The 15,843-nt window shown below is 38.0% G+C and overlaps 1 protein-coding gene across 1 annotated transcript; it reads right to left on the bottom strand.

The window, feature by feature from the left end:
* Positions 1–218: 218 nt before the first annotated feature.
* Positions 219–1,148, bottom strand: LOC102480297 (putative olfactory receptor 10D4). Its single transcript, XM_006169980.1, has one exon. It carries the CDS (start codon positions 1,146–1,148, stop codon positions 219–221), a length of 930 nt encoding a protein of 309 aa, XP_006170042.1.
* Positions 1,149–15,843: the final 14,695 nt, after the last annotated feature.

Below are 15,843 nucleotides of genomic sequence, written 5' to 3'. Positions count from 1 at the left end.
GGCCAGGTTTAAATGCCAGAAAAACTGGAAAAGGCTGGACATGTTATCCCGGTTCACTAGGAGGGTAAATCTGGGAAGAACACCATGTGGCAGGATGGATTCTAAAACACCACTCCCCTTGGTTTTCGTTCTCTTTCTCATTAAATAAAAGAAGAAATAAAGGAATGGAGGAAAGAAGAAAAAGTGGACACCTAAAGCAAAGCTGTAGATTTTCTTATTTATTTTCTCAGCAGTTTCTTTTGGGAAAATATATCCCTCAAGGCTGACTTTACATCCTTATTCCTCAGGCTATAGATGAGGGGGTTCAACATGGGCGTTACAAGATTATTGAAGATCTGAATTGCAGCACCAAATAAGGGACTGGGATTGGGCTGTAGATAGATGACAATCATTGGCCCAAAAACACAAAGAACTGCAGCGAGGTGGGCACTACAGGTTGAGAAAGCCCGATGCCTGCCCTCTGCTGAGCGAATTTTTGATATGGAGACCCCAATACAAATATAGGATGAAAGGATGAGAATAAAGCAAGTGACTGACAAAAGACCAACATTTGTAAAACCTACCCTCTGGGCTAGAGATGTGTCCTCGCAGGCTAGAGGTAACACTGCAGGTATATCGCAGAAGTAATAGGCCACCTCATTAGACCCACAGTAGGGTAACTGGAAGGTGAGGGAAGTTAGCATAATAGCATGCATAAGGCCACCCACCCAGGTGCCTATGGCCAAAATGGAGCAGACCCTGATATTCATGATGACTGTGTACCTCAGGGGGTGACAAATGGCTACATAGCGGTCCAAGCCCATCACCGTGTACAGGAATCCTGCTGCGCAGCCCAGGAAATGGTAGAAGAAGAGCTGGGCAGCACAGCCCTGGAAAGAGATCTTTTGACTCTGCCCTGAAAGGTAAGAAAGCATCTTGGGAGCAGTCGTTGAAGAGAACCCCAGATCCAAGATGGAGAGATTTCCCAAGAAAAAATACATGGGAGTGTGAAGCCGAGAGGAGGAGAGGATTGCCGTAAGGATGAGCACATTTCCCAAGAGGGTGCACAAATATATCGATGAAAACAGGAATAAAAGGGTCATCTGTAGGCCCTCTGACTCAGGGATCCCCAGCAGGACAAATTCAGTCACAGTTGTGTAATTTCTCATTTTTATGGGAGAATCAGCTCTTGGGTGTCTGGGAAAAGAAAGATGAGGATAAATTGAATACATCTATAAATTATCTGAGTTCACCTCAGTAAAATGGAGAACCAGTCAAAGACCTGGGCACTGATGGAGTGGAGTTCCCTGACAGAGCCGCTGTGTTCTGCTGATATCTCCCTCTGAGCATCTCTGCAGGGCAGCCTGACTGCGGATGCCCCTCAGCACAGACTCACCAAGCAGCCTTGCCAGACCATCTCCAATTGTTCTTCTTTATATTCACTGATACAGCCCATTAATACCATTGATTAAAATACATGGGATTTTGTGAGATCAAAGGGACAAAATTGGTGGCTCAACTTCTTCATAACCAACAAGGTCTTGTCCAGATTTCTTATATTCCTCTGGGAGAGTTTTGGTTACCTTCATTCATATATGATTATTTCTGTCACACATACAAAGATCAAATCTCTTTCCCACATTGTCTCCCTGGGTCTGAGTGTCAAGACTCAGAAACCAACCAAAAAAAATGTTTAGGTGTCTCTTAGTGAGCAGAAACTACATAACAGTGCTCTTGTCCCTGTAGTTATCTGCATGTGGTACACTTGAGTAATCTGCACCCTCTATTTCAGTCCAAAGTGTGTTTGTGGCTAGATCCAAGTTAAGTACCACCCCAATTTTGTGATGTAGAAGGCTCAGGTGTGGAATAGCAAGACCCTGCTATAAGTTTCTTATTCTGAAAAATTTAGATACATTTTTGTACCTGTTTAATCTGCTCTAAAACACTGAGATGTTTAGATTATAGATGGACTCATGGATTCTATATTCTGAACCTCTATTAATTATCTGCCTATCTGCCTGTCTATCTGTATCTATATCTATCTATCTGTCATCTATCTATTCCTTATTAAAGGAGTTGGAGAGAGAAAGACCAAGATAAAAAGTGAAGGACCAAATTTGGGCACTTACATTGCAACCAGGTAGCAGAACTGGCCAGTGTCTCTGTGTGGTATATCCCATCCTTCCCCGACAGAAGGAAGGAGGCTTCCCTGACTAAATACCAATCAGTCTTTTATCTGTAAGAACATGGCATGAATCCTTCTCTTTTACAGTCACTGTCAGATAAAATGCCACACAGTTAATTTCTATGTGACTCCAGGAAGTGCAATAATTTCAAAACATAGGAGAATTTATATAACCTTGGTCTTCCTTTGGGTATTAATTCCCCAAGTCAGGAAAATTATTGAGCAAGGGAGCAATTGCTTACTTATTTTAATTGGACCTTAGCGCTCGCCAGACAGACAGAGAGAGACATAGAGACAGAAAGCGAGAAATCAACCCCCAGGGGGGATGGTCATGCCGCAATCCCTTCTCCTCCATTCTCCTCTCAGGATCTTGGGCACGCACACACACGCGCCCAGCGTGAGTTTTAAGCCACTGGGTCTGGGACGCAAACCACGGTCAACTATGTGGGAGTCCAGCGACATAGCCATTATGCTAACTGCTGGTTCCCTGTATCTATTTTTATGAATAAATTATACAGTATTTTACTGCATATTATCTGCAGTATTGACTTAGTATAAACATCAGTAACTCAGAGAAGTGTGACTCATGCAAAGCTACCTCTGGAAGGATGGATAGGGAACTCCAGGGATCTTACATGGAAGGAGCTGTAGCACAGTCTCCGGGCTTTGCCACCAAGTGATTCTGCCTCAGCCACCTTTGTTTCTGTGACCCTCAGCTAAGAGTAGAATCTAATTTCCTTGTCTGAGTCTCATGCCACCCCTGTGACCAGGGTGCAGGATATAGTGCAACGGATGTGGGCAGTCCTCCCACAGAGCAGGGGTTAGGGTTGTTGACAAGAGAAAGGGAGAAGAAATATGCTAAGAGGACAAAAATAATGTCAGCTCTCACTGAAAGTGTTGTCTTAGACTACTGGGCACCTATTACAGCTTCAGTGTTAAATGCCTTGAATAATCAATAAATATTGGGGTGGGAAGCTTGTGTCAAATACTAAATTTCTTTCTGACTGTATTCATTCATTCATTTACTTATGCATCAGTGGATTTAATTTATTCAAGCTAATATTGAGTGCTAGTTACATATCACGCATTAATTATTTGCAAGAGAGACACAAAATTTGGGGTGAGGAGAGAATTGTATGTGGCCCCTCTGCTTAAAAATTTCTGATCCATCTAGACAAAAAAGGATATTTTACAATCTTATTTAAACTACAAAACATTGCTAAAGTCTTCCACAGTCAATGAAATCAAGTACAAAGAAATTAAATTAAACCCAACCATGGAGCTTACCTTGGAAGAATCTGGGATTTGGTCTCTTTAGAACTTTTGGTCATACAATTTCTGATCATCAAGTCTTAGTATTTAGGGAATATTTAATTGGTCACACTATTTCAAATACATCTAAAATTTTTAATGCAAGAAATAACTTGAGAGCCAGTCAGGTGGTGTGGTAGTCAAGTCAGCTGGATCCCACATAGCCAATGTGGATTGAGTCCCAAATCCAGTGGCTTGAAAAACACACAGGGTGTATGTGCATACATGTCCAAAATCCCTAGAGGAAGATGGAAAGAGAAGGGTTGTAGCATGGTCATCTCTCCTGGGGGAGTGCTTTTTTACTTTCTCACTTTCTCTCTCTCTCTCTCTCTCTCTCTCTCTCTCTCTCTCTCTCTCTCTCTCCCCTCTCCCAGTAAACATGCACACCATATAACAATTTTTTTAAAAAAGCAAACAATTTTTTTTGTTGTAAATCTAGTTATTTATAAAAGGGTATAAAAGTTAATAATTCTACCATTTTATTTATTCTTGATTTTTTAAATATATAATGACTAACTTTAAAAATATTTTGTACAGGAACCAGTAGTTAGCATAATGGCTATGTAGCTGGACTCTCATATAGTCGACTGTGGTTCAAGTCCTGGACCCAGTGGCTTAAACTCACGTCAGGTGTGTGTGTGCAAGATCCCAAGAGGAGAATGGAGGAGAAGGGATCATGATGTGGCCATGCCCCCTGGGGCGTGATTTCTCGCTTTCTGTCTCTCTCTGTCTTTCTGGCGAGCACATGCGCCCTAGAGCAAAAACCTCTCCAAAAGGAAAAAAAATATTTTGTACAAATCAAAGATAATAAATAAACTTTTAATTAGTAAATAAAATTGCATTCAATTGTCTTTGGTGTAAGCTGGCCCCATAGCCTAGTGATTAGAGAAGCAAGGTCCACAAGGCCAACTGCAGTTCCAATGGACTCCAGAGTTTGAGAAACATACTGGGTGTGCAAGAGTGTGTTCATATGTCTCCGGAATCAAATCAGGATGGAGAAATGGAGAAGGGATTGCAGAAAAATCATGCCCCATTGAGGGGTGCTTTCTTCTCTTGCTCTCCTTTCAATTTTCATTTATTTTATAATTTTTTAATTGACATTTAATTATTGTACATCTCTATAGTGTATGGTTTTTTCACAGTATGTGTGCAGAACATGACAATCAAATCAACAATATTACCATAGACAGCATTTTCAGCAGTAAACTTTACATTCTTATATTTGTTAAGTGTTTCTTCCTACCTACCTTCTCCTAACCACCCCACTCCCATACAATCTCTAGTATCTACACTTGTGCCTATGTTTATATTTTTGGATCTTTCCATTTCTACTTTGAGAGCAGGCATTTGTTAATATATTGAGTAGGGATATTCAAGGTTTGTCTTTAATAATCGGACTTAATAATTGCTTGGCATTACATCTTCTATCTAGTTTGTATCAAATGACAGGATTTCATTGGTCCTTATGGCTGAGTAACATTCCATAGTGTATATGTGCCAAATTTATCAATCCAGTCACCAGTTCTTGAATACTTAGGTTGATTGAATTTCTTAGTAATTATGAATGCTGCAATAAACATGTATGTGCGAGTGTCTTTCCGATGGTTTCCTTACCTTTTGAGTACATACCAATGTGTATGATTACCAGTTCATATGGTAATTCTGTCCACAGGATTTTGAGAAATTTCAATATTGTTTTCCTTAGTACTGTCCTAAGTTACATTCATACCAACAGTGTAGGAGGGTTCTTTTTTGACCACATCCTCACCAACACTTGTTCTTTATTTGCTTGATTGAAGCCATTCTGATTAAGTGGTATCTAATTGTGATTTTGATTTTCATTTCCCTTATGATAAGAAATGTTAAGGTTTTCTTTCACATGTATTTTGACCATTTGTGTGGGGTTTTTTTAGAGAGTTGTCTATTCAGCTCATTTGCCAATTTTTTTGTGTATGTTGTTGCTTTTTTGAAAGTTTTTTCCTGTAGGGTACGTGCTCTTGCCAGAAAGACAGAGAGAGACAGAATGAAAGTGAGAAATCACCACCCAGGGAGATGGCCATGCCATAATCCCGGCTCCTCCATTCGCCTCTCAGGATCTTGGGCACACACATACACGCACCCAGCATGAGTTTAAGCCACCAGGTCTGGGACCCAAACGGTGGTCGACTACATGGGAGTCCAGTGACATAGCCATTATTCCAACTGCTAGTCCCAATTTGCCGATTTTTTAATGGGACTTTTGTTTTGTTCTTATTTTTATTTTAAGTTGTTTTCAGGTGAACTGTTTGAGTTTTCTATATACTCTATCAATCCCTTATTGGAACCATAACTTGCCAATATTTCTGCGCATTCTGAGAATTATCTCCACTTTAATTATTATTTGCTTTGCTGTACAGAAACTTTTTAGCTTGATGTAACTCACTTGTCTATTTTTGGATTCTTGCCTGCATTTTAGCGTCTTATTTAAGAACTCTTTCAGAGTCAGCAGGTTGTGGGCTGGTTACAGTGCTGGAATTCCCACATGGCAAAACTCATGTGAAATAATAAATAAATAAACAAACAAATAAATAAGTAATTCTTAAAAAAAAAAAAAGAAAGAAAGAAAGAAAAACTCATCTTTTTGCTTGTTCCAATGTCTTCAGGTGTTTCCTCTGTGTTTTCCACCAGTAGTTTCATGGTTTGAGCCTTGACATTTAGACCTTTGTGGGGAAATGTGGGGACATGTGCTGAGCAAACACCACATGCTCTTTTGGGGTTTGGCAGAACCTTGTAACTTGTCTTGCCCTGACCTTGGCTGCAGACAGAGCAAGGGTGGAAATTACTAGGGGCGTTCCAACAGACACATCTGATGGACTTCAAGAAACATCTTGACCCCAAATAGTAAAATCCAATCCCTGCTCTGCATCTGAAAGGTTCTTTAGCCTACTCTGGGTGTGGTGGCTCACTCCTTATGGAGAAGTTCTTTAGCTCCTTCCCCATACCTAACAGCTAGTTCTCTGCATTAGAAAGGAAGATGAGATTTACTCTAGATGGGATTACTGCCAAGGGATACACCTTGCCTTGGGTGTGACTAATCTCTTATAGATTTGTTAATGGCTTCTTATTGTCTGTAACCTAGCAACCAATCCATGAAGTATCATGAAACACACATGTGTAATGTCTTCTTGTACTATAAATAAAGACGTCCAGTTTGTCTGGGCGCCACAAGTTGCTTGGGCTACCTAGGCTCAGGCTGCCTGTGTCCGTTTCCACTCTATCTTTTTGTCTCATCTTTTCTGCTTCTTCCATAATAGCGCTAAGCCTGGGGGCGGACGCCGACAGATTTTTGCTCTGTGATTGCAATAAGGCTTATAAAATGTTATAATAAAATATTTCAAGTTAATGACAAGGTAACCTTATTAGAAAAATAGATAAATAAACTTTATTCTTTTTCCTCTACTCTGCTCCCAATTTTTGATATTATACTTCATATCATTTTATGTTGCATATTACTTAAGAAATTTCTGTAGCTACTAGTATTTTAAGTCTTGTCTTTTATAAGCTTTATGCTAAAAGACAAGCATGTAAGTGGTTTACTTACCACCATTACAGTGGTAGAGCATACTGAATTTGACAATGTACTTACTTTTATCAGTGAATGTTGTACTTTCATGGTACTCGTTATGCTGTTCCTTCAGTGTGAAGAACTCTCTTTAGCATTTCTTGTAAGACAGATCTGGTGATAATGAACTCAAAACAGGTTTTGTTTGTCTGAGAAGTCTCTCTCTGTTCTTCATTTCTGAAAGGCAGCTTTGTTGGGTACAGCACCCATTTATTTACTTGTTTAATGTCAGAGGATGCATACATGAGAGAGAGAAAGAGAGAAGAAAGTAATCCCCAACAGGGCCTGGTCATGCTGAAACCCTTTTTTTTCCCCCCAATTCTCCATCCCACCAGGATCCTAGGCACATGCATATGTGCCTGATGTGTTTTCTTTTTCTAACTTCCAGGTATAGGACTCAAATTCTTTTCTGCCATGTGGAATCTGCCTTTCTCTATGCAACACTTAACTTCTGTACCATGGGTCTGACCCAGGTGCAGTACTCTTGTTTGGCAGCTTACCTTCAGCATTTTGAATATCATCACATTCTTTCTAGACCTAAAAGGTTTCAGTTGAGAAGTATTTTCCTAGGCTTGTCAGAGCTCCCTTATATGTAATTTGCTTCCTTTCTTTGGCTGTTTTAAATACCTTTTCTTTGATCTATGACTGTTTGATTGCAATGTGTCTTAAGATAGTCTTATTTGGATCAAATCCAACTGGAGACATTTGACTTTCTTGTACCTAAATATAAAATATTTCTTCAAGCTTAGTAAATTTTCTGCTACTATTTCTTTAAACGAGTTTTCTAAAACTTTATCTGATGGGTGGGACATGGCAGAGGGTGGGGAATCAAGGGATAGGGAATCAAGGATGGACAAAAATAAGCAAAATATACAGGAAATAAAAAATTGAAAATTATTTGTTGATAATACACATGTTGATGTGCTTGACTGAGCCAATATACAGTGTATTCTGGATGGGAAATCTCATTTTGTATGCTATAATGATGTATAGTGAATGAATGTAAATAAATAAATTTAAATTTAAAAATAAGGCAAAAAAATTTAAAAAAACTATCTGTTTTGTTTCTTTCTTAATTTTTATGGCACAAATACATTAGTTTTGATGTTTTCCCATAAATTCTGTAAACTTCCTTCATTTTATTCTTGTGTCTCTTCTGACTATATATTTGCAAATAACCTGTTTTTATGTTTACAGATCCTTTTTCATGCATCAATGTCTGCACACTAAAGAACTGGGTACTAATTCTAGTACTCACAGAACTGTATTTAAAGAAAAAAAAAACATATAACCAAGTAAATTTTCATTTGAAGGATTTCAGGCTGGTTCATTGTTCACAGCTCAACCAATGTAATCTATCATGTTGGCCAGCTAAAGAAGAAAAATCACATGATTATTTTAGTTGATGCAAGAAAACTCTCTGACAAAATTCAACACCAATTTATGATAAAGAACTCTCAGAAAATAGGATTAAAGGGGAAATCCCTCCACTTGGTAAGGAACATAAAAGCAAATCTACAATTAAAATCTTACTTGGGGCCCAGCAGGTGGCATAATGGCTAAGGTACTGAACTTTCAGGTGTCTGACCGTAGTTTGAGTCCCAGACCTGGTGGCTTGTACTTCATGCCAGACACATGTGTGTACATGCCCAAAATCCTGATAGGAGAATGAAGGAGAAGGGGTTGCAGCATGGCTGCCCCACCGGGAGCAGGGCGGGGAAGCTACTTCTCACTTTCCATCACTCGTGTCTCTCTGAGTGCATGCATCTTATACCAAAAATAAATTTTTAAAAATCATATTAGTGATGAATAAATTATTTCCCCCTAAGACTGGGAATAAATCAGGGATGTTCACTCTCATTATTCTTATTTAATATAGTACTAGAAGTTCTAGCCAGTACAAAAAGACTGGTAAAAGAAAGAAAAGGCAAACATTAAAAAGACAAACAATAAAATTGTCTGTAATTGTAGATTACATATTTATGTGAGTATAAAGTCCATAAATATACTTCTAGAACTAATAAATGTGCTCAATAAAGTCACAGGATAGAAGGTAAACGTACAAAAATCAATTGCTATATACCAGCAATAAACATGTGAACACCAAACTAAAAATACAATTCCACTTATAATCCCTTTTAAACTTAAGCACTTAAAGTATATCAAAACACATAGACTTTATACTTGTATGCTAAAGATTGAAACTCTGATGGAAGAAAGCAAAGAAGATCTAAATACCTTGAATGTATTTACATATTACTCAGTGTAATAAGATGTTAAGAGCTCCAAAATTGATATACATGTTTAATATAACTATCAAAATACTAGCAAAAGTCTTTGTTATATACACAGGATTATTCTAAAAGGTATGTGAAAAATCAAAACAAATTTAATAGAAAAAAAAATTCTGAAAAAGAAGAGAAAAAAGGAATCAACTTACCTAACTTCAAGTCTTACGTAATAGGTACTGTAATCAAGACTGTGCCATATTGAAAAGATGGACAGATAAGTCAATGAAATAGAATAATGAATGGAAAATATGCCCAGCTTCAGCTTGACGAAAGCACAAAAACAATCCAGAAGGAAGAATAGCTTCTTCAGCATGTGATGCTGGAGCAATTGGACATTCACTGGCAAAAGAATGAAAGAAAGAAGAAAAGAGGAAAGGAGGGGAGGAGAGAAAAAAGGGAGAAAGGAGGAAAGAAACCTTTATCTAAGCTTCATACTGTATACAAAGATTAGTACCATAAACTTTTAGGGGAGAGAAAACAAGAGAAGAACTTCGGCATCTAGAAATAAATAAATATTTTTTAGACTTTACAAGGAAAGCATGATTGTGAAATAAAACTATTGAAAAATTGGACTTCATCAAAATTTAAAGTGTTTTTTTCTGTGAAAGACCATGTTAAAGAATAAAAAGACAAGCTACAGACCATCATAAAATATTTGCAATTCATGTATCTAACAATGCACCAGTATCTAAAATATGCAAAGAACTATTATATTCAATAGTTAAATATATGCGTATTATACATACATATACACACATACACATATATATGTATATACACATATACATATATACACATATATGTGTATATACACATATGCACATATTTACATACATTTATATTTGTATATGCTTATATTTATATACATATATAAACTCAATAGTTAAATATGTATGTATATACATACATATACACCCATCTATACATATTTTTACATATTTATATATACATATACATGCATACACATATATGTGTAGGTACATGTATGTATATATAATTAGATCACTTATAAATTGCCTGCAATAATTCAAATTACAAAAATTCTGGGCATAGTTTGATAGTCTCTTTAAAAATAAATACATGGGAACCAGCAGTTGGCATAATGGCTATGTCGCTGGACTCCCACGTAGTCGACCGCGGTTCGTGTCCCGGACCCGGTGGCTTAAAACTCACGCCAGGCGCGTGTGCGTGTGTACCCAAGATCCTGAGAGGAGAATGGAGGAGAAGGGATTGCAGCGTGACCATCCCCCCTGGGGGGTGATTTCTCGCTTTCAGTCTCTATATCTCTCTCTGTCTGTCTGGCAAGCGCACGCGCCCTACAGTGAAAATCTCTCAAAAAAAAAAAATTGCTCTTTGGAAGATCACCAAAGGCTCCTGGAGCTTTCTGAAGTATATCAGGGTGCTTTAGCATCCTATTTAGGATTATTTACCTATGGAGTCCCAAAAGACTCTAGGTTTCAATTTTTGAAAGACATGCTACAAACCACACAGTTACAGTTAATCTCTACACTTTCTGAATTTCCTGTAAAAGGCATTACCTTATTTACTGATGGTAATAAGACTCGAGGAGTAGTTGCCTTCCATGCAGATAATAACTGGCAATTTAAATTTACTACTCCTCATCCATCAGTACAACGGAATGAAATGGCTGCTATATGTCTAGCTTTCAGACTATTTCCTGATCAACCCATAAATATTATTACGGACAGCCAGTATGCTGCCCTCACAGTTACTCGTATCAGTAATGCCATCCTTTCCCCACATTTGGACAAAAATTTGTTTAGCCTCTTCATAACTTTGCAAACCCTAATCTCCCTTCGGCGACATTCTTTCTTTATAGCTCACATTCGCAGTCATACAAAAATCCCAGGTCTCCTGTCTGAGGGGAACCACAAAGCAGATACTATGCTTCGTGATGTCGCGTGTCCTCTTTTTTCAGACCCTTTTACTTCTCATCAATTTTTTCATCAAAATGCAAAAACGTTGTCTCGTCAATTTCACCTGCCTTTGGCTCAAGCTAAGGACATTGTTAAGTCTTGTAATCATTGCCACCGACATATTCCATTTTCAGAGTCAGTTAACCCTCGAGGAATTTTGGCCAATGAACTTTGGCAAATGGATGTTACTCACTTTCCATCATTGGCACCTCGTCAATATCTTCATGTTATAATTGACACCTTTTCTCAATTTGTGTGGGTGACTGCTGACACTTCTGAAAATTCTGCAGCTGCAATAAGACACGTTCTAGCTGCTATTTCTGTTATGGGCAAACCTAAATCATTGAAAACAGACAATGGCCCTGCTTATACTTCCAAAAAATTTCGTGACTTCTGTACTGAGTGGGGTATTCAGCATGTCACAGGCATTCCATACAACCCCACCGGTCAAGCAATTGTCGAGCGTATGCACCAACGTGTAAAACAAACGCTCTCTACATTTTTAAAACAAGAAAAGGGGGATTTAGGGATAGGGCCCCCCTCTGCTCGTGCTGCAAAATTGCTTTCTTTAACCATGTTTAAATTGAATCATCTAAATTTGACTTTTGATGCAAAATCACATCTTTGGAGTACGGCCTGGCAACGTATGTCATCTTCACAAAAGCTCCCCCAAGCTAAAGTTTTCTATAGGATGCTTCCGGATCCAACCTGGCAAGGCCCAGTTCCTCTAATAACCTGGGGAAGAGGGTATGCTTCTGTGCTTACTCCTACAGGTCCAGTTTGGATTCCCTCTCGGTGCGTACGACCTGCACACCATGAGCTGGCATCAGACGCTGCAAAGCCCGATACCGAATTTCCAGCTGAACATACAGGAGAAAGAGAGGACCAAGAAAAGAAAGTGCAGCCCAGCCACGGCAAGTCCTAGCACTTGGGGTGACATCAAAGCATTAGCTAATGATGCTCAGGAAATGCTGAAGAAACAAGATAAAGAACCAACTCCTGAGAACTTGTTCATTGCTATGTGTGCCAAATTGACTGCTAACTCAATGAACACTTGTGACCAGGATCTCATTCCTGCAAAAACAAAAAAATGTTAACTATGCTATTTGCTTTGTTCAACTGTCTGTAGACTGGATTTTTACATGTATGACCTACACGTTTAATTATATTTTAGTTAATCTATCTCGTAATAGCTTATACTGCCTTAATTGCATAGCACCAATGCTGCTTTCTAAGAAAATAATGTTAACTAATTTTATACTATGTTACTTAATTGTTATAGTAGTCACCTAATGCCTGTGTGTATCCCTTGGTGCTGACCTCCCTCCTAGCAACTCAGGCCATGTTGGCTTTAAAACAAAAAAGGGGGAAATGTGGGGACATGTGCTGAGCAAACACCACATGCTCTTTTGGGGTTTGGCAGAACCTTGTAACTTGTCTTTCCCTGACCTTGGCTGCAGACAGAGCAAGGGTGGAAATTACTAGGGGCGTTCCAACAGACACATCTGATGGACTTCAAGAAACATCTTGACCCCAAATAGTAAAATCCAATCCCTGCTCTGCATCTGAAAGGTTCTTTAGCCTACTCTGGGTGTGGTGGCTCACTCCTTATGGAGAAGTTCTTTAGCTCCTTCCCCATACCTAACAGCTAGTTCTCTGCATTAGAAAGGAAGATGAGATTTACTCTAGATGGGATTACTGCCAAGGGATACACCTTGCCTTGGGTGTGACTAATCTCTTATAGATTTGTTAATGGCTTCTTATTGTCTGTAACCTAGCAACCAATCCATGAAGTATCATGAAACACACATGTGTAATGTCTTCTTGTACTATAAATAAAGACGTCCAGTTTGTCTGGGCGGCACAAGTTGCTTGGGCTACCTAGGCTCAGGCTGCCTGTGTCCGTTTCCACTCTATCTTTTTGTCTCATCTTTTCTGCTTCTTCCATAATAGCGCTAAGCCTGGGGGCGGATGCCGACAGACCTTTGACCTGTTTTGGTATCCAGTTCTTCTAGTACCATTTGTTGAAGGGACTTTCTTTTCCCCACTGGGTTGTCTTGTGCCCTTGTCAAAAAACAGTTGGCTGTATGTTTAGGGGTTATTTCTGGATTTTCTGTCCCATTTCATTGTTCTAGAGGTCTGTTTTATAAAATATTTTGATGTTGTATAGTTATATGTCTCGTACTTTATTCTTTTTGTACAAAATTGCCTTGACAATAAGGAGCACTTATGATTTCAGAGAAATTGTATGACTTTTTTCTATGTCTCTGAAGAATGTCACTGGTAATTTGATCAGAATTCCATTGAATTTGTAACTTGGGTAAAAATGATGTTTTTCTTACATTGATTCTTCCAACCAAGAGCATAGAATGTCTTTCTATTTTGTTTATCATACTCAATATCTTTTTTCAGTTTTTCATAGCTTTTCATGTAGATGTTTTTCACCTTTCAGTTAGATTTATATTTACATGGTTGTGTGCGTGTGTATGTGTATGTGTGTTTTTTAAATGGGATATGGTTCTCTAATTCTCAGCCTGTTCATTGTTGGTGTATAAAAATACTATAGATTTTTGTACATTAAGTTTGTATGCTACTACTTTATTGAATTCATTTATGACTTTTAGAAGATATTTACTAGATTATTTTGAATTTTCTATGTATGTAATCATGTTGTATGTGAATAAGGACAATTTTAATTCTTTTCCTTCTGTTTTTTATTTTGCTCACTTGTCTGATTGCATTGGCGATGACTTGCACTACTATGTTAAAAAGGAGAGGAGAAAGTGGACTTCCTTGCCTTATTTTAGTTTTTAGTAAGAAACTTTCCATCTTTCCCCTATTCAGTATGATGTTAGCTAAGGAAGGTTTAAAATGCACAATAAATGTAATATATCACATTAACAGACAGAAAGATTAAAAAAAAGATCATATGTATATATGCAGAAAAATTCTGATAATATAATGCTTCTTCCTGAGTAAGATACCCAGTTAAATAGATGTAGAAGGAACATTTATCAATAAATAAAATCCTCTCTCTCTCTTTCTGTCTCCATGTCTCTCTCTGGAGAGCATAGGTTCCCTCCGACAATTAAAAATAATGTACTCCTAGAAATATTAATTCCAGGAAAACAGCTGTCATGGGTGAATTTAGATGACCAACCAGAATATTTTGAAAGCAAGGTTGTGGGCCAGCCCCACAGAGCAGGGATTGGCCATTGTACATAGGAAGCTGGATGCCATATGGCAGCTGTAGGTTGAGTACCAGTTCTGGTGGCCCAAGAAACACAACAAAGACATGTTCACATGTGCCTCAAATCCTGAAGGGATTAAAAAGATAAACAAAATTGAATCGCGGTGAAACCATATTGCACTGTTTGGTATTTTGTTTCTCTCTCTAGAGAGGAACCATACCCTCAAATAATTTTTAAAAAATTTAAGGTGGCATGAGCTAAATTATTGTGATGGTCACAGTGACATATTCAGGTTCTACATTCCCAAACAGTCTAATGTTCTCCAAAACAGTATCTATTACAAAATAAATAGAGTAGTCGAACAAAATGAATCTTATTTTTACTTACAGAATTTTTTTGGAAAATGTATATATACACGTTGCAAAACTATCATAAGCACCAAAGCCAAATTGCCGAATAGAGTTTATCAACAATTTTAAGTAAATATTTACTGTACTTTCACTTCTTTGTGTGAAATGTAGATTCTACATTTGTCTCAAATATTTCAAATGTTCCTATATAATAAAATATAACTTTATTTTAAATAACACAAAGTTTGTATATTTATAAATGTTTTAAAATATGCATAGATTGTGGAATGGTTAAAAAAGCTAATTAACATACTTTATTTCACACTTATAAAACAATTTCCTAGTGCACAAGGCATTGTTACCAATTATAGTCCCATTTTGCAGAGTATATCTCTTGAATTATTTCTCCTTATAACCAAATTTTGTATTTTTGTTTTTTCTGGAGAGGTTTTTGCCATAGGGTGTGTGCACTCGCCAGACAGACAGAGAGAGACAGAGAGACAGAAAGTGAGAAATCACCATGCCACAATCCCTCTATTCTCCCCTCGGGATATTGCACATGCACCCAGCATGAGTACGCCACTGGGTCCAGAACTCGAACTGTGGTCGACTACATGGGAGTGCAGTGACATAGCCATTATGCTAACTTCTTGTCCCAAATTTTGTATGTTTTAATTATCATCTCCCACCCCTTCTTTTAATCCTTGGACCATAATTCTGCTCTCAACTCTGGTACTGAGATCTTTTATTATATATCAGTCCAGTATTTTACCATCTTAATATTTCTTTTGGCTCTGTATCTGTGTTCAGGAAAGATTACAGGTTGAGAAAGAAATGGTTACATTGGCCTATCTGGTTAATATCCCAAAATTTCTTTGGCAGAAACCTAACTCAGTTCTTTATGTTCCAACAGACAGGTGACAATGAAAGGGCTAGTACTGCATCTGTTACACTCATTTACATGTCTGCTGTGAAAACTCAGACCTCCCTCCAGGAAC

This window comes from Tupaia chinensis, unplaced genomic scaffold (assembly GCF_000334495.1).
Source record: "Tupaia chinensis unplaced genomic scaffold, TupChi_1.0 Scaffold147980_1, whole genome shotgun sequence".
Taxonomy (NCBI): Eukaryota; Metazoa; Chordata; class Mammalia; order Scandentia; family Tupaiidae; genus Tupaia; species Tupaia belangeri.
The sequence above is the reverse complement of the archived record's forward strand: the minus strand, read 5'-3'. Positions and strand labels throughout refer to the sequence as shown.

Excerpts from the sequence above, each read along its gene's own strand:
- LOC102480297 (XM_006169980.1), bottom strand. The coding sequence starts at position 1,148 with ATGAGAAATTACACAACTGTGACTGAATTTGTCCTGCTGGGGATCCCT.